Source organism: Triturus cristatus, chromosome 4_2 (genome assembly GCF_964204655.1).
Source record: "Triturus cristatus chromosome 4_2, aTriCri1.1, whole genome shotgun sequence".
NCBI lineage: Eukaryota > Metazoa > Chordata > Amphibia > Caudata > Salamandridae > Triturus > Triturus cristatus.
Genome location: NC_140586.1, coordinates 170,488,263 through 170,509,998, shown reverse-complemented (window position 1 = coordinate 170,509,998; position 21,736 = coordinate 170,488,263). Strand labels below are relative to the sequence as shown.

The 21,736-nt window shown below is 45.0% G+C and overlaps 1 protein-coding gene across 2 annotated transcripts in view; it reads right to left on the bottom strand.

Moving 5' to 3' along the window:
* LOC146833281 (uncharacterized) overlaps positions 1-21,503 on the bottom strand; it is a 38,896-nt gene extending 17,393 nt beyond the window's left edge. Inside the window, exons 1-2 of one of the 2 annotated variants that reach the window (XR_014960217.1) lie at positions 21,197-21,498; positions 12,965-13,102 (exon numbers count right to left, since the gene is read on the bottom strand). Coding sequence is in view for 1 of the 2 variants with exons in the window: in XM_085600059.1 (XP_085456185.1) it covers positions 21,197-21,262 (66 nt within the window). In the remaining variant the exon portion in view is untranslated. Of the gene's footprint in view, positions 1-12,964; positions 13,103-21,196 lie in introns of both variants that reach the window. The other variant, XM_085600059.1, reaches the window with a different exon arrangement.
* Positions 21,504-21,736: the final 233 nt, after the last annotated feature.

Below are 21,736 nucleotides of genomic sequence, written 5' to 3'. Positions count from 1 at the left end.
ATGTACAGAATTCAAATAGCTAAGCTGTCTTTCAGTATACCCAGAGATACTGCTCCAAACACCTGAGTTATCCCTCATGGAACAATGCTTCTTCACCAAAAGACAAGAACTACAAAACACTATTAATGCTTGATTTATTCCAAAATTGCCACCAGCCCCGTATTTTGCAGCTATAGGAAACCAGTGAGCCCAATGAAATCCTATGCATGCCGGCTGGAGACCAAGAGTCAGCGACGAGGGAAGCAAGATGGCTATCAGCTGAGGTGACCGCTTGCAGCTCATAGCACCTCGATCTGTTGAAGACCCCTGCCGTCCCCTCATATTGATTAGATAATGTTATCAGACATACTGAAAACCCTGCTGAGGCTATTGGATGAGGAGGCAAGCAGCTGTACTCCTTTGTGTAAGATTGCGGAAGGACAGCAGGAGCTACTGCTGGTTTGTAAGAAATTATACAGTGCCCTTGACCACCCTGACTGCTGTCACCTGGGGCTGCACTTACCGGCTACGATGAAGCCGAAGGTTCAAGCTGCGAGGGAGGGCGAGCACGGCTCAGCACGCAGGCAGTCCAGCGGTGGATGCGGTCCCTGCATCTGCCCGATCCACGTCGGAGACAAGTGCCGTAGTGGAGGCAGCAGCTTGGCAACCCGGATGCCGAGGACAGACTGCGTTCCGCAAGAATGATGCTCAGGAAAGGAAGGGGAAGGGCGGAGCCCTACGATCGCGGAGCTACTCAGAGGCTCCAGATCGCGGAGCTACTCAGAGGCTCCAGACCACGACCCGGTCCTGGATCTAGACCAGGGCCTGCGTGGATTTCGGAAGCCCAAGACGGGAGCAGAGGCAGTGATCCCACGGAGGAGCACGATGAGGGAGAGGGCTTGGTCAAAGGTGCCCTCAAAGTAACATCAGAGACCACGACCAGCTTGCAGGTAAATGACTCCCAGACAACGCTCAGCCAGGTAGAGCCTGGTAGTGCACAGATTCTTGGCAGTAGGGGAGAGGGGGCTGAGGTACTTAAAGCAGATGCCTCAGATAAGGGTGAGGAAGTGAAAAAGGAGTAAGGTGACCAAAATGGGTATACCTGTAATCACTACCGTAACAATGCCCAAACTGAAAGTGTAATAAGTAGTGATACAAGTGTAGGAGGAGGGGAGTTACAGGAAGATTCCTCTGAAGATCCCTGTGGAAACCCTCAACAGAGTAGGAAAATCCCCAAGGAGACTTTGTGAAAATCATGATGACAGATGTCAAAATGTGATAGGGAAGGCAGGAAAGTGTGAAGGACACTAATGTAGAGGCTACAGATTGATTTTACTCATTATCGGATTACACTATTTCTGTGGGTGATTCTGTGTCACTGTCGAGCACGAGTGAGAGCAAAAGTCTACCTGGCACAAGCGGGATGGACTCCACGGCAACTATGCGCAAGGCTAGTAGGAAATCAGGGCTCTCAGGACAAGCCGAGAAAAAAGGAAAATATCTGAACTGGGATTACTCTCCTACTAACCACCTAATGGGGGTTGCTGGGGATAAATTACCTGACTCTGAGGGCAGAGCTACCACAACATTAGATACTATTGTGCAATCGATTATGGCACATCGTAAAAAATAAGGCAGGATAGCTGATGCTCTCATATAGCTATCCGCAAGGTGCAAGGGGCGGTACGGAATGTTGCCAAAGTATGCAGAGCATGAGGCCAGACTAGTTGATACCCAATGGAAATTGGAAGATCAGGAAAACAGCCAGCGCCGGAACAACCTACGGTTCTTGGGTATTCCTCAGAATAAGGAAGGCATGGACACGCGTCTCTATATGGTAGATCTGCTAAGAAGGGCATTTCCCGATCTGGAGGGGTGGATCTGGACTCAAGAGATCCAGCGTGCCCACCGGGTTCCCCTACACTTGAAACAGCCAGCTAGACCTGATGCAAAGCCCAGGGCTGTTCTAGTTTACTTCGGGAATTATCTCCTTAGGCAGAATACTTATGAAAAGGCTTAACCGTAAAGTAACCGCAAGGTGGTTAATATTGTGTTCTTTGCCCGACCTGACTTTTGCCATGTAACTGTCAAGAGGCATTTGAGGCTACGGCATATTAATGATCCATTTCAGGCAAAGGGTGTGCAGGCCTATTTTATGAATCCAGCAAAGATAAAAGTGATTGTTGGTGACAAGGCTCACTTCTTAACATCTGAGATCAAAGCAAAGGAACTTTTGGTGGAACTCAGGGGATAGGAGTCACAAAAGCATGATCAAAACATTTGCTGAATTCTCTGGATGGCTAGGATGCAGGATGTAGATTAGATTAGACAAGCATTAAATAGGATAATTGAAGAAGGGATAAGTAAGGGGCTCACATGTGTGTTTTCCATTGTTGTTCTCTCCTTCTATATCTTTATACTCTTAGTAGCACAGCAAAAGGAAACATTGTGCAACTATTTCATGGGGCGGGCTTTTGTTTTTTTTTTGTTTTGTTTTTTGTTAAGTTGAATGGGTGGCCTCACGGGTCTTGGTGTAGTGCTGCTTCATCACTAACAGGCCAGCGGTCTGGAAGCTTCCACCGGCAGGGAGGGAGAGGGTGGTTGGTGAGGTGAAGGCCGGGGGAGTGGGTTGGGAGAAGGGTGGAAGGTTACAGGGGGTAGAAGCAGAATATAAGAGTGAAAAACTGAAAGAAAAAGCAAAAGAAGATGATCCAGAAAGGAATACTATAGCAATATGGTTTAGATGGAAGGTTTCCATACATGATTATGGTTAGATTGAGGATCTGTTCAGTGAATGGGGGGGGGGGGGGGGGGCTGAACGACAAAAATAAAAGAGCTAAAGGATACGAGATACTAAAATGTATTAACCCAGAAATAATTTGTCTACAAGAGACGTTCATCCCATGGTGTAACAAGTATGCCCTTTAGGTAAGGGGATAAGAGCTGGCTACCCAGACTTCTATGATAAGAGGGGTAGTCATATATGTTAGGCATTAAGCCGGGGTAGTAAAACTTACACTAGCTGATAAGTGGGGGGTTGGGCAATAGTCTCACTAACTACTGGGTTGACAGTAGGGACAGTATATGGGTTGAATCAGGATGATCCCAAAATCTGGGATGATATGGAAGTGGAGCTAGCCTCCTGGCCGACCCCTTTGATAATATGCGGTGACTTGAATATACATCTTGGGGTCTCTAAGGATGGCTTGTTAAAATAAAATTAGCAGAAGCGCCAAGTATATTGAGCATTAACTGGTTTTAAGGATAGTCATGGTTTGACTGATATCTGGGGATATAAGTATTCTACCGATCCGGGTATAACTATTTTTCTCACCCCCACAAAAAGTATGTTCGGTTGAACTATTTTTTGGCTCCGACCTATATGCTTGATGAGGTAGAGATTACAAAACTTCCCCAACTATTTTCGAACCATAATCCGGAACTTTTGGAAGTAACAGGGCAAGGAGCAGAGGTGAGGCAGCGTCGCTGGTCATTCTATAGGAAATTATTAACTAACGAAGAATTTTCCATTTATATAAAACATTGGGTAAGGGAGTTCTTCGACATGAATCAATATAGTGCATCACGCAGGGTAGTGTGGGACTCCCGTAAAGCTGGGCTGAGGGGAGAGGTCATTATTTATGTGGGTCAGTGCCGTAAGCAGCAGAGGGAAGAGATCAATTCATTAATAGCATGGTTGGCACAATTGGAGGTGGAACACTTGAAATAGATTAGTGAAGGGAGGCAGGAGGAGGAATTGAGGGAGCATACAGCAAAACTGGCTATAAGAAGACAGAAATCAATAGCTATTTTCAGGTAAGAGTGACCCAAATTTATCAAACACATAAAAGAGAGGAGTATAAATATGGGGAATCAGCAGGCAGGCAGTTGGCCCTACGCACAAAGCAGACAACTGTTAGAAACAACATAACAAAAATCAAGGATAGTGTAGGTCAGTGTGAAACAAGGCCTGCGGTGATTGTGGGTGTCTTCGAACAATACAATAAGGAGCTGTATAAAGCAGACCCTCCTAGATTTAGCCTAATGGAGCAGTAGGTAGACAGCTGGCACTTAAAAGAATCGATGAGGCTACATATCTGGAGATGGAAGAAGAGTTTGCACTTGAAGAGATAGTGGACGCTTTAGGCTCCCTGTCTCCTGGAAAGGCTGCGGGTCCAGATAGAATCCCATTGGAGGTATATAAGTTGCTTCAACATGAGCTGGCCCTGATAATGCATGATCTTTTCCTAGATGTGCAGCATCGTGGAATGGTGATCGTTGTCAAGAAAAGGAAGCCACCGGAACTACCTGCCTTGTACCGCCCTATCTCTCTGATGAACTCTGATGCCAAAATGTATTCAAAGGTCTTAGCCAATCAGCTACAGAGGATCATAGCCAAATTAGTCACACTGTGGCAGCATGTCTTTGTACAAGGTAGGGGGACTACAGACCATGTCAGGCGGGTTATCTCACTATTGGATATAGCTGAGGTAACGGGGGGGAAATATGGCTGTGATCTTCCTAGACTTTGAAAAGGCTTTCGACCGGGTGGCATGGCAATATCTTTGGGAAGTTTTACCAGAGAGAGGGTTCAGCCCACGACTTTTTATTGCTAATCGTGCAATGTATTATAAATCCTATGCATGGCTGCAGGTGATGGGGAACACATAAGAGAAAATCAAAGTAGCCACAGGGACGAGGCAGGGATGCCCATGCTCCCCAATTCTTTTTGCTATGTACATTGACCCCTTTATTGATCAGATTCTACAAAACCCAGCAATTAAACCTGTAACAACTAATGGAGATGAGACCAAGGTTTTGGCTTATGCGGACGATATTTGCTGTCATTACAACAGACCCAGAGAAGACAATTAAGGATGTGGAAAGTATAGCGGAGGAATTTGGGAGCAAATCTGGGTATCTCCTGAATAAAGGAAAAACACAAATAGTGTGCTCACAGCAATGCAATATTCTAAACCAACGTAAGATAGAGACTGATATGTACCTGGGGGTTATGATTAGTTCCAATATGGATGTGGCATGGCTCATTAATTTAGGTCCGATGCTCGATGGTATAGGTACGGAATTGAGGCGCCTAGATAAGCTGCATCTAACAATTATAGGGAGGGCCATTGTAATAAAAATGAAAATCTTCCCTAAAGTGCTGTATCTGTTTTGTTCCATCCCACTTGAACTATCAGATATTACTCTGCAAAAATGAATACAATATTCTCCAATTTTATTTGGAACTACCAAATAACCTGCTGGGCATTGAAAACTATGACGCTCCCTTGAGACAGGGGGGCTGGGCTTTCCCGAATCTGTTGTTTTATAAGTGGGCAGCTGCATTACAACAGATGGGTACTCTGCTCGTAACAGATAGTTTGAGAACTTGTGACCTAGATCTACCTACTATCTATCATTTAGCTATTGGAAAAGAAGCAGAAGGGCTTTTCCTTAGATAGCTAGAACCTAGCTATTATAAAAAGACATGGATTAAGTGCATAAAGGCGGCCCAGAAGATTTGGGGTAAAGTTTGCAGACTGTTAAAAATTCCAAGATACAGTAGGTGTACACCCCTATGGCGCTCCTCCCTACTCTCAGCTGCGATGCATGATGCAATGGGTAGAAGCTGGGAGCAGGCTGGAATAGGTAGGATAGCTAACCTACATAATAATGCAGATATTATACCATTTGTAGATTTAGTGCAAAATCTAGGGATAGAAAGAAGAACGCAATTTAAATATATACAGACTAGGGAATGCCTTAAGGGTTTGCCCACTGGGTCCCTTAACTTAGTTAAAATCCCAATATTGGAAACAATGAGCCGAGGGGATGATAGGATTAGAGATTATTATACAATTTTAATAGAAACCCTCCCTGATGGCCTGGAGAAAACGGAGGTAAAGTGGGCAGCAAAGCTGGGGGATGGGGAGGTAGACTTGGATATGTTGATTAAAATGGGGATGAAGATCTCTCTATCGGCAAATCTGAAGGCCCAGCACTATAAAACAATTTTTAATTTGTACTATACACCTGTGTACGGCTGGAGAAAGAGGGAGAATTACATTTGCCCTAGATGCCCTAGATGCCGAACAGGACCGGCTGATTGTATACATATGTTTTATGCATGCAGCAAACTGGTGCCCTTAAAAACTGGCATAGAGAAATTTTGGCAGCAAACAATTAATATGGTAATCTCCATCAGCCCAGCTCTGATGCTCTTAGGTTATGATAGTCAGTTTAAGTTAAGGCACAAAAGGATTTTGTATTTATCACAGTTGCTATGGCTCGGTTACTGATTGCTACGGCATTGGAAAGATATTGAGCCCCCCACTTATCAGGCTTGGCTCTATCGTCTGTTAAGCACTAATGTCCAAGAAACCACATTATTTAAGAGCAAAGGCCTTTGGGCCAGGGAGATGGGTCGAAAGATTTGGGCACCTATGACGATGAGAGTTAGTAGCAAGGCAGGATAATGAGGCTGTTTTTCGGCCTCGCTAGCTGCAGAATAGAAGAAGAACTATGCGACTTGCTTCAGCCGTCAGCTGTGACCTAAGGGATGTACACTCTAGATTAGGGAGACTGCAAGTTAAATATAGCATGCTATAGCAGATCCTCCACTGCAGCATCCTGAAATGTACCACAACCCACGCTATAGGTGAATTAAGGAAACCTCGCGATGAGATATGCAGATAATACTTATGGGATCATATATGTATGAATGACGAATTATGTAACTTATTAAATTACTATTTTTGCAACTGTAAATTCCTTTTGTATCTTTCTGGTTTTAAACAAATAAATAATAATAAAACCTATGCAAGCCACGTATCACCACAAAGGACCACAGCACAGAAAGAGCGTTAACCCAATTAAAACCTATGCATGCCACTTATCATCACAAAGGACCACACCACAGAAAGGGCACTCCTCACTGCCACAGATGACATACGTATGATCTTGGTCAGAGGAGACATGGCGGACCTCATTCTCCTGGACCTCTCTGCAGGATTTGACATGATTTGACATTCCATGCTTATCTGATGCCTTCAGGACATTGGCATCCAAGGATCAGCTCTCCATTAAATCTGCTCCTTCCTGACAGGCAGAGCGAAAGCTGTCAGCTTGGCTCCATACTCATCGGAAACTTACAAAAATGCATGTTGTGTGCAACAAGGCTTGTCCCTCAGCCCTGCCCTATTCAATGCTTATATGCTTCCTCTAATCAGGGTCATCCACGACGACAACATAAACATCCTCTCCTATGCCGATGATACACAACTCAAAATCTTACTATTGGACAAGACCCACAATGCTTTGAAAAAGGTCACAGCCTGCATGACCGAAGTTGCCAACTGAATGAAGTCAAATGTCTCAAGCTAAACACTGACAAGACTGAAGTAATGATTTTCAGTTAGAACCCCTTACCATGGGACTCCACCTGGAGGCCAGCCCACCTAAGACCCACACCCACGTCGGGGACCTTAGGATCATCATTAACATCAAACTGGACATAACTGCGCAAGTCACGCCATCACTGCATCATACTTCCATGCCCTCAACATACTGAGGAAAATCTTCAAATGGCTCCCAAGCAACAACCGAAAGGCCATCACACATACCATGGTCACCATCAAGCTGGACAACACCAACACCCTCTATGCAGGGATCAGCAAGAAACTCACCTAAGGACTTCAAAATATCCAGAACGTGGCAGCTAGACTCACCCTAAACCTCCGAATCAGCACCCACATCACATCGCACTTCATGGAGCTCCACTGGCTCTAGATACCCGAAGTCCTTACACAACATCTGCCCCACCTACCTGGACAGATGCATTTGCTTCCTCAAACACTCCAGACACTTCTGTTCTGTTGGACTCCTACTTGCATACAGTCCATACATAAACTGAATCAGATCCAGAGGCCAGATAATCTCCTAGAGTCTCTTTCTTTTCCTGAGTTCAGCAAGAACCTGAAGACCTGGCTCTTCGAATAGCCCCGCCCGCAAATAGGCCATGTTACAACGCATGCGATACATCGCATGCCATTACAATGCATACCATTACAAGTCGTTACAACGACTTGCTGTAGGGGGGCACTGGATTTTGGAATAGTATAATTTACTATTCCAACTCCAGTCTGTGCAACAGTAGGGAAGGTTGTAATGGTTTGCGATGTAACAACGCGGTCGTTGTAATGACCGCGTTGTAATGGCATGCGATGTATTGCATGCGTTGTAATTGATGTCTCCCTCACTATACAGGGAGATACCTCTCAGCCGAGCCCTTCTAGATGGTGGCTACGGGAGAGCCTCCTAGAATCCCCGGCGGTTATGTCGGACAGATGCGCGAGACTAATAGATTACCTGTGTACGAATGACATAGGGAACACCTCACTAGCAGCAGTTTGGGAAAAGCTACAACTAGTGATGAGGGGAGAATTTATCGCGGTCTGGGCGGCGGAGAAACGGGTGCGCCAACAGAAACGCCAGAGCTTAGAACAGGAAGTGGCAGAGATGGAAGCCATTCACAAACGCACTGGGGCAACGAGAATATAGAGAGAGCTGGAAAAGAAATGGCTCCTTCTGAAACGCTTGGACCTAGACAGGGCAAAATATGCCCTCCTCAGGCTCCAACATAAATTTTATCTGAGCAGTGACTGATGCGGCCAAATGCTCGTGCAAAGGCTCAGAGCTAAGATGATGGCAGCGGCAATCGCCTCGGTCAGACAGTCCACCGGTGAGGAAGTACACTCAGACAAGCAAAAAGTGGAGGCGTTTAAGACTTTTTATCAGACCCTGTACTCTGACCCAGACTCTACACATAAAGAGACCCACACTTATCCTACAGGTAGCCCAGTTTCCCTCTTACCAGAAACAATAGCAACCCAATTTGACCAACCGATATGAATCAAGGAGGTGATCTCAGCAATTGCTCACCTTAAGTTGCATAAAGCACCGGGTCCTGACGGATTCCCGGCACAATTCTATAAGGCCTTCTGTCAGGAACTATCACCGCTCTTGACGTGGTTGTTTAACTCCTTTCTCGAAACAGTTTCACTCACAGATTCCATGGCAGGAGGCCTTGATATCAGTGATTCTCAAGCCTTCGAAAGATCCCAGAGAATGCGGATCCTACTGACCCACATCTTTGCTCAACATTGATGCAAAACTCTTCGCCGAGATCCTGGCAGCCCGGCTAAACCCACTGACGGCGGAACCAGTAGACCCGGAACAGGCGGGTTTCAGCCCCACGTAAGTGGGAGGATACAATACCAAGAGACTTCTCCACCTCATGGACGTCATCCATAGATCGCGCAGAGAAGCACTGTTCCTATCAATTAATGCTAAAAAAGCGTTTGATCGAGTCCGATGGTCTTATCTCTTCGATACAGTGTGCCACTTCGGGTTTGGCGAGACGTTTATAAAATGGGTCAGCTGCATCTACCATGCTCCAAGAGCGTTCATATGGGTTAATGGAACGTCCTCAGGCTCGTTCCCGAATGCCCGTGGCACCCGACAGGGCTGCCTGCTGTCCACCCTCCTCTTCGCACTTTACATGGACACGTTAGCACAAAGAATCTTGGATGACCCACAGATCGAGTGAATCTAATTTGCAACAGACACCCACAAGATCAACCTTTATGCAGTCGATGTGATCCTCTCGCTGGTGAACCCTTTGACATCTCTGCTGGTGATGTTAGATGAACTGGAGGACTTCGGGGAGACTTCGGCATTTAAAATCAACTTAAACAAATCCCAGATCCTAAATCTATCGGTGCCCCCTGATCACAAAGAAAGCCTAATGAGAAATTTCCCACTGTCCTGGACGGAGCATTCCATACCTTACTTGGGCATCCTACTTTCCCCAACCATACCAAAGACCCTAGCACTAAACCATGCGGCACTAATGACAAGACAGCTAAAGCATTGGACGGGTGGAGCCACCTGAAGCTGGCCTGGTTTCGACGAATAGCTGCAGTCAAGATAACTGTACTCCCACACATACTCTACATTTTTCAAACTCTGCCACTGATCACGCCCCCGAAGGCACTACGTACTTTGCAACTAGCAATTAATACATTTTTTTGGGGGCAAGAAGCAACGCTTACCGATCACTCAATTGGGGCAACCGACACGAGAGAGCGGGGTAGGGCTTCCATTAGTCCATAGATACCTACAAGCAGCGCACCTCCGCTATATAGTTGAATAGACCCGCCCTCCCGCTGAAAAATACTGGTCCTTTATTGACCAAACGGTTGCGGGAGTAAATATCTGGCGAGAAGCCTGGCTTCCACGCAAGCACAGAGCTTGGGGACTGTATTCCTCCCTGGTAACATCATCAACTCTAAAAGTCCAGGATAAAGTGGCTTTCAAAAGGGGCCTAACAACATTTCGTTCGCTGATGTCCCCAATTGTGGACAACCCCGATTTACCCCCAGGCCGCAGCTCAGACTTGTTCCACAGATGAAGAAAACGGGGATGTAAACAAGTTGATTCCTTACATGACCCCAAGGAGATAATTCCCTTCGAGCAATTAAGGCAGGAATATTCGCTCCCTCAGGCCGATGCATTCCACTATCTCCAACTGCAACACTGGGTGACCTCCCCGGAATACCAAGCAGCAGCCTCACCACCAACTCACGTTTAAAATAAAATGGCTTTTGTGCAAAGACAAACATCTCATCTCTGAGCTCTCTGCAATGCCGCAATGCCCTCCAAAGAGAAGGGGGGGGGGGCGAACCAAAGAACAGCTTCGCTGGGAGGAGGAACTGGGAAGCGCACTCTCTGATAAAGATTGGGCAGACATGCACTACAGAGCACACCACCCAGTGCACAGCAACGCAGGAACACAATCAGCCTATAAAGTGGTAACATACTGGTATCTCACACCGGCCCTCATCCACAGCTGGGATCACCGAATGGGCTCCACGAATATCCCTGACCACACAGCATGGTTACACAAACTTTGGTTAACACTAGCGATGGAACTCATGTCCTTAGTAGCAGAACATAAGGGGGAGACATATGCTGAGCTCTGGGCCCCTTTTATCCAGATCCTCTTGACAGAACTACGGGAGATCACATGCCCCAAATACTTACAAATACTGCGACTACTCCCAGGATGCGGGGTGGAGTCATTATCACCCCAACAGGTGGGAATCACAGATCAATACATGCCCTAAATGGCCCACACTTTCCACATGGCTTAGACAGTGAGGCGACTGGTGCGGAGATTGGATAGGAGGGGTGGTGGGACGGGGTAGGGGTTGTTACTTTATTAGACTAGGTTGAATTGTTTTGATTTCATACAATACAATACAACTATCGCTGCCAGCCTCCGGGTTGTAGGCGCAAAGCCGTGTAGAACTTCAACCTCTGACATACGCTGCCGTCCAATGGTTATAGGCACTCAGCTGCGTTAATGACGATTTGGATCTTCTTGAATATACAGAACGGTTCCATAAAAATTTACTTCATACAACTCTTTTTCCTTCTATTTGTAATACAAAAACATTTATGTCATGATTTTCTCATAACATTATTTCTGTTTATATATTATTTTTCTTCCATTACAAATAGACAAAAAGCACACATTTATTTAAAAACATAAACCTAAAGGACACATGCATCAAGCCACTTTCCATTTGCAAACGAATCGGCCTGTTTGCGAACGGAAAAAGGCCATTTCCAATGCATCAAAGGCTTGACATTCGCAATTCAGTTAATCGCAATTATTTGTGATTAACCAAATTACGAAATCGCAATTTGCGATTCCCTAATGCCGATGCATGTAGCCTTTCCTAAATGCGAACTGTGGGCCAGATCTACAAGGAAGTGCTGCAGCGTGGCACAGCAAGCCCTTTGGCTGCGCCACACGGCGGCATTTCCAAAGCACAGGAATGCGACAAATTTACAATAATATGTCGCATTCCTGTGCTCTCCCCTGCGCTGGCGCACAAACTGCAGCCATGCCATGGTGCAAGGATGCCTGCGTGTAGGTAGATTGTTTTTGTGCAGGAAGGGGCACCTTCCTGCACATAAACAATCACTACAGGCATTTTCCTCTTTCAATGCATGCTGTAGAATGCAGCACGCATTGAAAGAGGAAAAAACAAGGAGAAATGAAAACAATTCTCCTCATTGTGCCTCGCAATTCCTCCTCAGGGAGGCATAGCATTGACACGCATTTCCAGATTTAAGATTCCTCGTAAATCTGAAAATGTGTCTTACTCCATGGGTGTTGCGTGGGAACACCCACAGCAACACTGATGGAACGCCCGTTCCACGCAAAGTGCTGCGTGTGAAGGTGCCATATTTACAAGGAGAGGAAAAGTCACGCAGGGTGGCTTTTCCTCTCCTTGTAAATATGGAGAAGTGAGATGCGCCTCCAGAACATCACAAAAAGTGACATACTGGTGGTGCAGGCGGCTTGTAAATCTGCCCTACAGTATTTAGGAAACGCTAAATTATCATCAACTTCAAGTTGATGGTAATATCCCAGGTCAAAAAGGAAGATCATCCTGGAGTCATTCTGAAGTCCTCGGATGACTTCAGCTGAGCTATTTCTGCAATTATCTGGGGAAGTCATCACGGGCCATCCTGAAGTATGCCTACAGGGATAAATATTTAAATGAGATGACTCCATCCAGAGTCATCAGAGTAACTACTGCAGGATGAGCTCCCGATTACTCCCTTGGAAAATGTGTGATTATCTTTAGCTACTACAGGATGACTCTGTGACAACAAAAGGATGAGGGCAGATTACCTCAAGATGCCATCATGACAACTAGGGGATGGGAGCAGATAACTTCACGATAACCCCATGACAACTAGAGGATGAGAGAAGATTACTATATGATGACTCCATGACAACTAGGGGATCAGAGCAGATTGAGCAATGAGGACTTCATGATTACTTCAGGATGTATTTGTATTACTTCACAATGACTTTGACCACTTATGGATGTAATTTTATTACTTCACTACAGCGATGTGAGCACTTCTGAATAGGCTACTACAGCATGATTCCATGATGACTGCTTCACCGTCACTTTCTGTGGTTGATGGGTCTACTTCCCATGGTAGTTCTTGTAGGCTTTAATAGCACTGGAGATTACTGTTAAGCAAAAAGAAGCCCTCAATTAGTGTATACAAGACATCTGCCTGGCATAATGTTGTGGTAATACTACAATTGTAGTAACTATTACAGCAACTACAAACTGTGATAACCCTAAGCTTAGAAATAAATTGGGAATAACATAAAAATCACATTTTCATACATCATTCCCAATCTAAAGGGACTCGCAGCAGCTTTCAGTGATGTATAGTATAATTTTTCTCTAAATTGAAACTATCATGTACATTTCACAGATGCAGGAGAGCAGCACTGAGGAGCTATGGATGAGATGGTGTTAAGTATAGTGAGTGGATTTCATATGAATTTCAAGTGGGGTGAGTGGGTAAAATACTCAATGCAGTACGGTCACAGCTGAGGGTTTTATTGTGAATGGCTTTGGTGTGTATGGACTTGCACGTTTATGATGTTGTGTGGGTGAAAGGTACAGTGAGGTAGTGAGTAGGTGTGATCAGCTGAGGAAAATGATGGTCTTGCCAATGGCTGTTTGGCGTGAGGTTGTCCTAAGTGGTATTCTAATTATCTATTGGCAAGAATTCATGGATGTGGTTTGTTAAATCGTGCTGTGCGTGGTGCTGTATTGGGATTGCACGAATGGTAAACATATGGCTTAGGTGTCTTTAGTACTATAAGTAAGCGTGGTGATGGATTGTGGAGCTGTATATAGTCACAGTGTTACATGTGTGTAGTTAGTAAGCCATTCAGTGAGAAGTGTTCTAAATACCAGTTGGCAAATAGTTTAATTATTGTTCTGACTCTTTGTTTAAGAAAGGGATTTAAGTGCAAGTGGATGTTGAACTCTGCAGCCATATGGTATGAGAGGATGTTCATGTGGAAAGTATATGTGGATAGCAGATGCTGATTGCAGAGAGAAGATATTAACATATGTAGTGTGGAACAAAAAAGCACGGGACTGTAGGTGTATACGTGTCATGCTAAGGCCAAATACGTAGAGAGTTGAGCACCGTTTGTGAATGGTAGAACAGTGCAGCATTGGACAGAAGAGTATGGATAAGGCGTGTGAAATATGTTGTGCAGAGTAAATTTGGACAGAAGATTTGAAGAGAGCTTGTAAAGAGAACAAGGCATAGTGGATGTTGAGATTGGATATGGAGAGCTTCTATGAACAGCGTATCTGAAGATCTGAAGTGTGGGCTAGAAGCAAGATAGCAGTCACAAGAGAAAAATAGAGTGCGCTTTTGGAGGCTATAGATGAGTAGAAGTGGAATGTCAGTGATGTTTAGTGGAAATGGAAAGCTCCTATCATAGAAGAAGAGTGGATGTAAAAGATGAATTTAATGGCTAGAAGATTCCTACAGAGGGAACTTAAATGGTGTTAGCAACGGTCGTAATGCAGAGAGAATGAAAAGGGCTGGGAGTTGGTGATGTTTATATTTAGCAGATAAGATGGTGGAGAGTGGATGTAGTGCAGCAAGAGTGGTGTTTGGAGTGGCTAGAGCAAGTGTACAGGGATATGGTACTTGGAGAGTGGATGCAGATTGGATATCTGAGATAAACAACAGATTTAGATGGTGGATACAGAAGGTGAACAAGGTGAACAATGTACATACACAAGCAGTGCAAGTGTTGGGTAGAATACAATTATGGATGGTAGAAAGCAAACATGCAAATAAAGTGTGAATGTGGGGAATGCATGTACAGAGTGTAGCACACATGTGGAGGGCAGATATACAGTGTTTAGCAATCAGGTGTTATGTGTAGATATGAACAGTGACAGTGGAGCATGGATAGAACATGTGGGCTGTAGAATGCAGACGCATAGGGTGAAAAATGGATGTAGAGTCTTCACAGCTGACATAGTGAAAAGGATGTGCCCTATGGAAAGTAGAAATAGAAGGAAGAGGGTTCATGTGCAGAGCAGAAACAGCATGAGGTGGATGAAGATGGAATTGTGGGAAGAAAGTAAATGGTGAAGATAACAAGGGATGGGTGGAAAGAGAACAACAAGGGTAAGAAACTTATTTGGAAGGTAATGAGCGTATGTGCAGGGTGACAAGCACGGCTGGAGAGAGCATGTGCAGAGTACTATACGAGGGCTGATGTAGAGAGTGAATGTGCTGGGTAGAAAGTGTATATGGCCGACACTTTATGTATGTCATTGGTGGAGATCCAGTGTAGGAGTAGGATAAACAGTGTAGGTGTAAGAAGTAGAGGGCTAAGAGCCTATGTAGTGCACTGAGAGAAGATCTGATGTTCAGAGAGAGGATGGGAGAAATAGATCATGGGTATGGCGAGCCAATGCAAATGACGGAAAGAGGAGGTGAGGCTTGGAGAAGGGGTAGAGAGGGGTTACAGTGGATGTTTAGGATGGAGAACACCAAGATGGTGGAAAGAGAGTGACAATGAAAAGAATACATGAAGGGAGAGGAGCCGACATTTTTGAGCTGATAAACAGAGTGGTAAGGTGGTTTGGAAAGTGAAGATGGAACTGAGAGACACATCCTGGACAGCGGGTGTATTGGGTGGAGAGAGATGCGGCCTACATTGCATGGCAATATTTATGGAGCATACGTGTGGCACAGAGTGAATGTATAAGATGGAAAGTGCATCTTATAAATAAAGAGCATATGGATGGGATGGAAAAGGCAGGTGCAGGTTGTAGAGTGTATGTAGAGAAGAGTGCATGTACAGAACAGAGCGAGGATGTACAGGGCAGAGAGCAAAAACTGACAGAGCAAATGTGAACTTGAGGGGGGAGGTGAGCGGATACGCAGGTTGGCATGCAGATATCGGAGGGAAGAGTACAGAATGTGGAGGGCAGGGAGCAAGTACTGGATAAGTAGCACATTTGGAGGGCAAATGCAGAGGGTGGAGAGCAGAAGTGGCAGTAAGAGTATATATGGACAGTGGAGCCAATGTAAGAAGTAAATGTAGAGGGTGGAGAGTTAATGTTAAGCATGAGGATAGGAAAGAATGGATGTAGAGAGCCGATGTACATGGTGGACAGTGGAAGTGGGCCTTGGGGAGTGGCTGCAGAGGGCTTTGAATGAATGTAAAGGATGGAGAACAGATACAGGGAGTGGATATAAAGAGTGGACAATGGATGTATTACTGAAAGTGCATGTGCAGATTACATATGGTGGGTGAAGAGGGTTTAGAGAGCGGATATTCAGCATGGAGAGCACAGGTAAGAGTAGAAGGTGAAGCAAATAACGAGGGTAGAAGCAGCTATACAGCAGGATGAGAGGGTTAGGAGAGTGGATGTGTAGTGAAGAGAGAGGATGTAAACCACTGAGTGCAGATGTACAGGGTAGAGCCTGCACTGCATTTGTTGTATGGGGCTTGGAGAACGCAGAGGTGGTGTGGACAATAGAGAGTGAAAATACAGAGCGGATATGCAGGGTGTGCATGGATAGCCTAGAGTGCATCTTGCGGATGGAGAATAGACAAAGGGTGTACAATTCAAGTGAAAGTTAAGGAAGGTATGTATATTGTGGATCAGAACAAATTAAGACTCTTTACTGGGTGATGAACAAATAACATTCACTGAAACCCAATTTCCACACATTATCATTTGTGTGCAGTATAGTTTTATCAGTAAAAGTGTATGCCTGTGCGCATTTACTGACCATTTAAATGGAAAATGTGCTGTCTGCAAATAATGCGCTACCACATGATGCTTTAGTTACAATAAAAAAGTTGCTCGCCTCCTGACAATTAAAGTTAGGTGGGGGCGCTAAAGTTTGTTGTGGACAGTGGAGTAGAGTGTTTGGTGAGTACAGTGTAGTAGATTGTTGATGTGGAGTGGGAGAGTGTAGTAGAGTGTCATAGAATGGAGTGGCAGAGTGTTGTGGAGGGGGTAGAGTGTCGTGGAGTGGGGTAGAGTGGAGTACAGTGTCGTAGAGTAGAGTGGCATAGCACAGTATCTTGGAGTGACAGAGGTCGTGGAGTAGTGTGTCATGGAGTAGAGAGAGGTGGTGTAGCATAGAGAGTTGCTTAGATTGGCAAAAAGTGAAAGTGAAAGAGTGTCGTAGAGTGACATACTGGTGTGGTAGTGAATGGGGTAGAGTGGAGTAAAGGGAGGTGGAAGGGCATAGAGGGAGTTGCGTAGAGTGGAATAAAGTGGAGTAGAGTGGAGTGGTACAGTGTCGTAGAGGGGAATGGCACAGAGTGTTGTAAGGTGGAGTAGTGTGTCGTGCAGTAAAGTGGCGTGGCATAGAGGGAGTTGCGCAGAGTGGCATAAAGTGGAGTAGAGTATTGTAGAGTGAAGTGGCGTAGAGGGTTGTAAAGTGGAGTAAAGGGTTACAGAGTGGAGTGTTGTATAGTAGAGGGGCATAGAGAGTTATAGAGCAGAGTAGTGTGTCCGAATAGAGTGGAGTAAAGTGGCGTAGAAGGAGTTTAACAGAGTGGCAGTGTCGTGGAGTGACAGAGCGTCTTGGAGTGCAGTAGAGTGGTGTAGCGTATAGTGAAGTGTCATTGATTGGAGTATCAAAGTAGAGAGTCGTTGCAAAAAATGTAAGAGCGTAGTGTGGAGGGGTGTATCAGAGTGGTATGTCGTATAGTGTCAGAGTAGAGCGACAGAGTGGAGTGGCATGTTGTAAAGTAGAAGAGAGTGGAGTGTGTGGTAGAGGGGCATGTGGTAGAGGGGAGGGGCATGGTGTGGTAGAGAGTAGAGTAGTGTAACGTGGAGTATGCCTGGTGTGATGGTGCACTGCCTGTACAGTAAACACATTTCCAATTGAAATGACTATTACATTTGCTCAGCCATACAGTTTTACTGATTTAAAGTATACAGTGCACAAAACAATGTGTGGAAGTGTCAACTCCTAGTGTACTGATTTGTTCTAAATCATATTGAAATATTCGTTTCCACTGCACCTCAAAGAATTACAAAAAATGTGCTTCCTTTGTGCTTTCCTTATTCTGATATATTGAGATGTGTGCAGAGGGAAGTGAGCAAGAGAACGGTTGAGAGAAAAACTATAGTGTAAAGAGTAGATAAATAGGGTGGCAATGGCTTGTAGATGGTGGAGAGCTCATGTGCAGTATAGAGAAGATGCCTGATGTGGACAACAATGTGCACAGTAGAGATCGGATTTGGTGAGTGGAGATAGCGGATAAAAGGTTAGATAGTGGAATTACACAGAGTATAGGCAAGGGAGTAGCCAGAAAATTAAAATACCCCCCACTTTGACCAAAACTCGTAGGCCACCAAGGAAGAGAAGCAAGTCATCAGGGCCATCCCAGATAGGCTTGCTTTTCTCTTACATCCAACCATCTATCCATTCATCTATTCATTCTTTCATCCACTTGCTGATAATCATCATTTCACCTTTACATTCTGTCTTACATCCAATATTCAGTTCTTCACCATTCCATCCAACCATTTACCCATCTATATGCAAACCTATTCATCCATCTTCAAACCGATCCACAAAACATATCTATCCTTTCCCTCAGTCATCCATCATTTCACTTGTCCATCCCCACTTTCATCCATCGATCCTTTCATCCATCGATCCTTTCATCCATCGATCCTTTCATCCATCGATCCTTTCATCCATCGATCCTTTCACTCATCGATCCTTCCACTCATCGATCCTTCCACTCATCGATCCTTCCACTCATCGATCCTTCCACTCATCGATCCTTCCACTCATCGATCCTTCCACTCATCGATCCTTCCACTCATCGATCCTTCCACTCATCGATCCTTCCACTCATCGATCCTTCCACTCATCGATCCTTCCACTCATCGATCCTTCCACTCATCGATCCTTCCACTCATCGATCCTTTCACTCATCGATCCTTTCACTCATCGATCCTTTCACTCATCGATCCTTTCACTCATCGATCCTTTCACTCATCGATCCTTTCACTCATCGATCCTTTCACTCATCGATCCTTTCACTCATCGATCCACCCTTTTACTCCATCCATCCTCCCTTTCACTCATTCATTGACTGATCCACCCTTTCACTCATCCAGCCTTTTACCCATCTATCCTCTCATCCATCCATCCATATACCCTTTCACTCACTCATCCATCCAGCCTTTCACACATTTACCCATCCATTCAGCCTTTCACTCATCATCTGTTTACCATTTAATACAGCCAGCCATCTACCCTTCCTTTCACATATCCATGCATAAATCCATCCATTCACCCTTTCATTTAGCCCATCCATTCATCCATCCACCCAGTCCTTCCATTTACTCATCCATCCAGCCATACACCCTTCCTCATCTATCCATCCATCCTTTTACTCATCATCTATTTTTCCTTTACTCATCCATCCTTACCTCCATTCTTTCACTCATTCATCCATGCATCTATCCATCCACCTCTTCACACACACATCCATACATCATCCATTTACCTTTACACTCATCCATCCATCTTTCCTTTCACTCATCCAGCAATCCACCCTTTTGATCCACTCATCCATTTACACTTTTACTCATCCATTCTCCCCTTCACTCACCCATCCACCCTTTTCACTGATCTATCCATCCACCCTTTTATCCAGCTATCCATATATTCTCCCTTTCACTCATCCATATATCCACTAATGCACCCTTTCACTCCGTCCATTCACACATCCACTCACTGATCTATCCATTTATCTTTAGACTCATTGATGCATCCTTTTACTAACTCTTCCATCCTCCCATCATCAATCCAGCCTTTCAATCATCTATCCATACATTAGTTTCACTCATTCAAACATGCATCTATCCATCCACCTTTTCACTCACACATTCATGCTTTGGCTCATCCATCAATCCTTTCACTCACTCATCCACCTTTCACCCTACCTTCATCTATCCTCCCTTTCACTGATTCATCCACCCTTTCAACCTAGCCATCCATCCTTTCAACCTAGCCATCCATCCAGCCTTTCACTTACTCATACTTACATCCTTTCACACATCCATTCATCCTTCCTTTCACTACTCTATTCTTACATCCATGCTTTCACTATTACACCTATCCATGCATCCCTTCACTCACCCACCCCTCCACCATTTCACTCATCCACTCACCTTCCTGCCTTTCCTGTGCAGAGTTGCAGACAAAAGAGCCCCACACTTGCTGCATCGGTAAAGCAGGGTTGACAATTAACACCACTGAGTATAGGGAACTAAGGGGCATATTAACAAGCCAGGCGATAAAATTATCGCCACTTTAGCGGCAGAAAACTGCCGCTAAAACGGCGATAGTGGGCTTGATAATATGCTCTATGGAATTCCAATTGAAGCTCAGGTTAGATATCCTTCACATCTAACATGGGCTTCAATTGGAATTCCATAGAGCATATTATCAAGCCCATTATCGCCGTTTTAGCGGCAGTTTTCTGCCGCTAAACCGGCGATAATGTTATCGCCTGGCTTGTTAATTTGCCCCATAATGCGGATGGACAGTCTATGTGGTGAGAAGAGAGCACATGCAGAGGATGGAGACCAAGTGTACGGAGAATGAAGTTTGTAGAGCAGACGCAGGGCCGGACTTGAACAGAAAAAAAGACCCAGGCAGTAAAATTAAAGTGGCCCCGTAAATCATCTAGTTAAAAAAAGTGGCCCACAGTTGTAAATCGGGCAGTTTTGACCTTGTATAGCCATTTGTATATGTGCTTTACATGGTATGGGACCTGCATTCTTTGACCTTGCTGCATGCAATGTTTGTGATACTAACTGGGAAAGCAACAGTAAAAAGTGGCCCACCACAACACCAGTCCACAAACAGCCCAAATAATGCCCCACATACTGCCCTATCAGATCAGCCGTTGCGGCACTACCAGGCCAGTCCGTCCTGAGCAAACTTGAAAGAGAATAATGTAAAGGACGAATAGCAGGAAAATAGAGCAGGGGTTCAGGAGGAAGAACGCACGCTGCACCGGGACGAGAGGGAAGTGTTGAACCTGGGTGGAGGAGAGCTGAAGAAAGATGCGTAGATTTTTTTTTTTTTAAAGCGTATTTATGGCTCGAGTGTGGTGTGCAGAAAGAGAATGATTAGTAATCAGAGGGAATGGAAACAAGCTTTAAAAAAAACGCAAGACCGAGAGAGAAGTCCTCGACCCCTGCTTAAAGTGTAAACCTAGTCAATCTCTCACCTTGGGGAAGGGGAATTCAGTGCCTTGTTTGCCTTTGTTTCTCCCTGCAAGCGTGACTACACTCATTCCCTTCCTGCCAGAGCGCTGCACTTGTTTTAAAACCAAGCACCTTCCTCTGGTTGTATCGGAAAGGAGAAAGAAAGACCCATTTCTTGTGCTGCAGGTAAGCGCAGCTCGGAAGGACCGGCATTTCCCTTTGTTTGATGAGCAGCAGCACACGAGCCGTGGTCGAGTAGCGCGAATGCAGGTCAGGACACAACAATCCTCCTGCTGATTGGCCGAAATGGCCTGTAGGCGGGCAAAGGTCACAAAGGTTGGTTACAGGAAAGGCCGTTTCCATTTGTCAACCAACTTTATTGAAAACTCAAAGGCTAGAAGACAGCACTGCAGTTCTAAAGCAGCGAGAAGAATGCCCATTTTAACAAGCATTTGCAATGCAATAGGTCTCGCGAGTTTGAGCTATTGACATTGCAAATAATAATGCCTTTTATTCTTGTTTTTGTTTTAAAAACACAAACAAAAGGCATTGTTATCTACAAT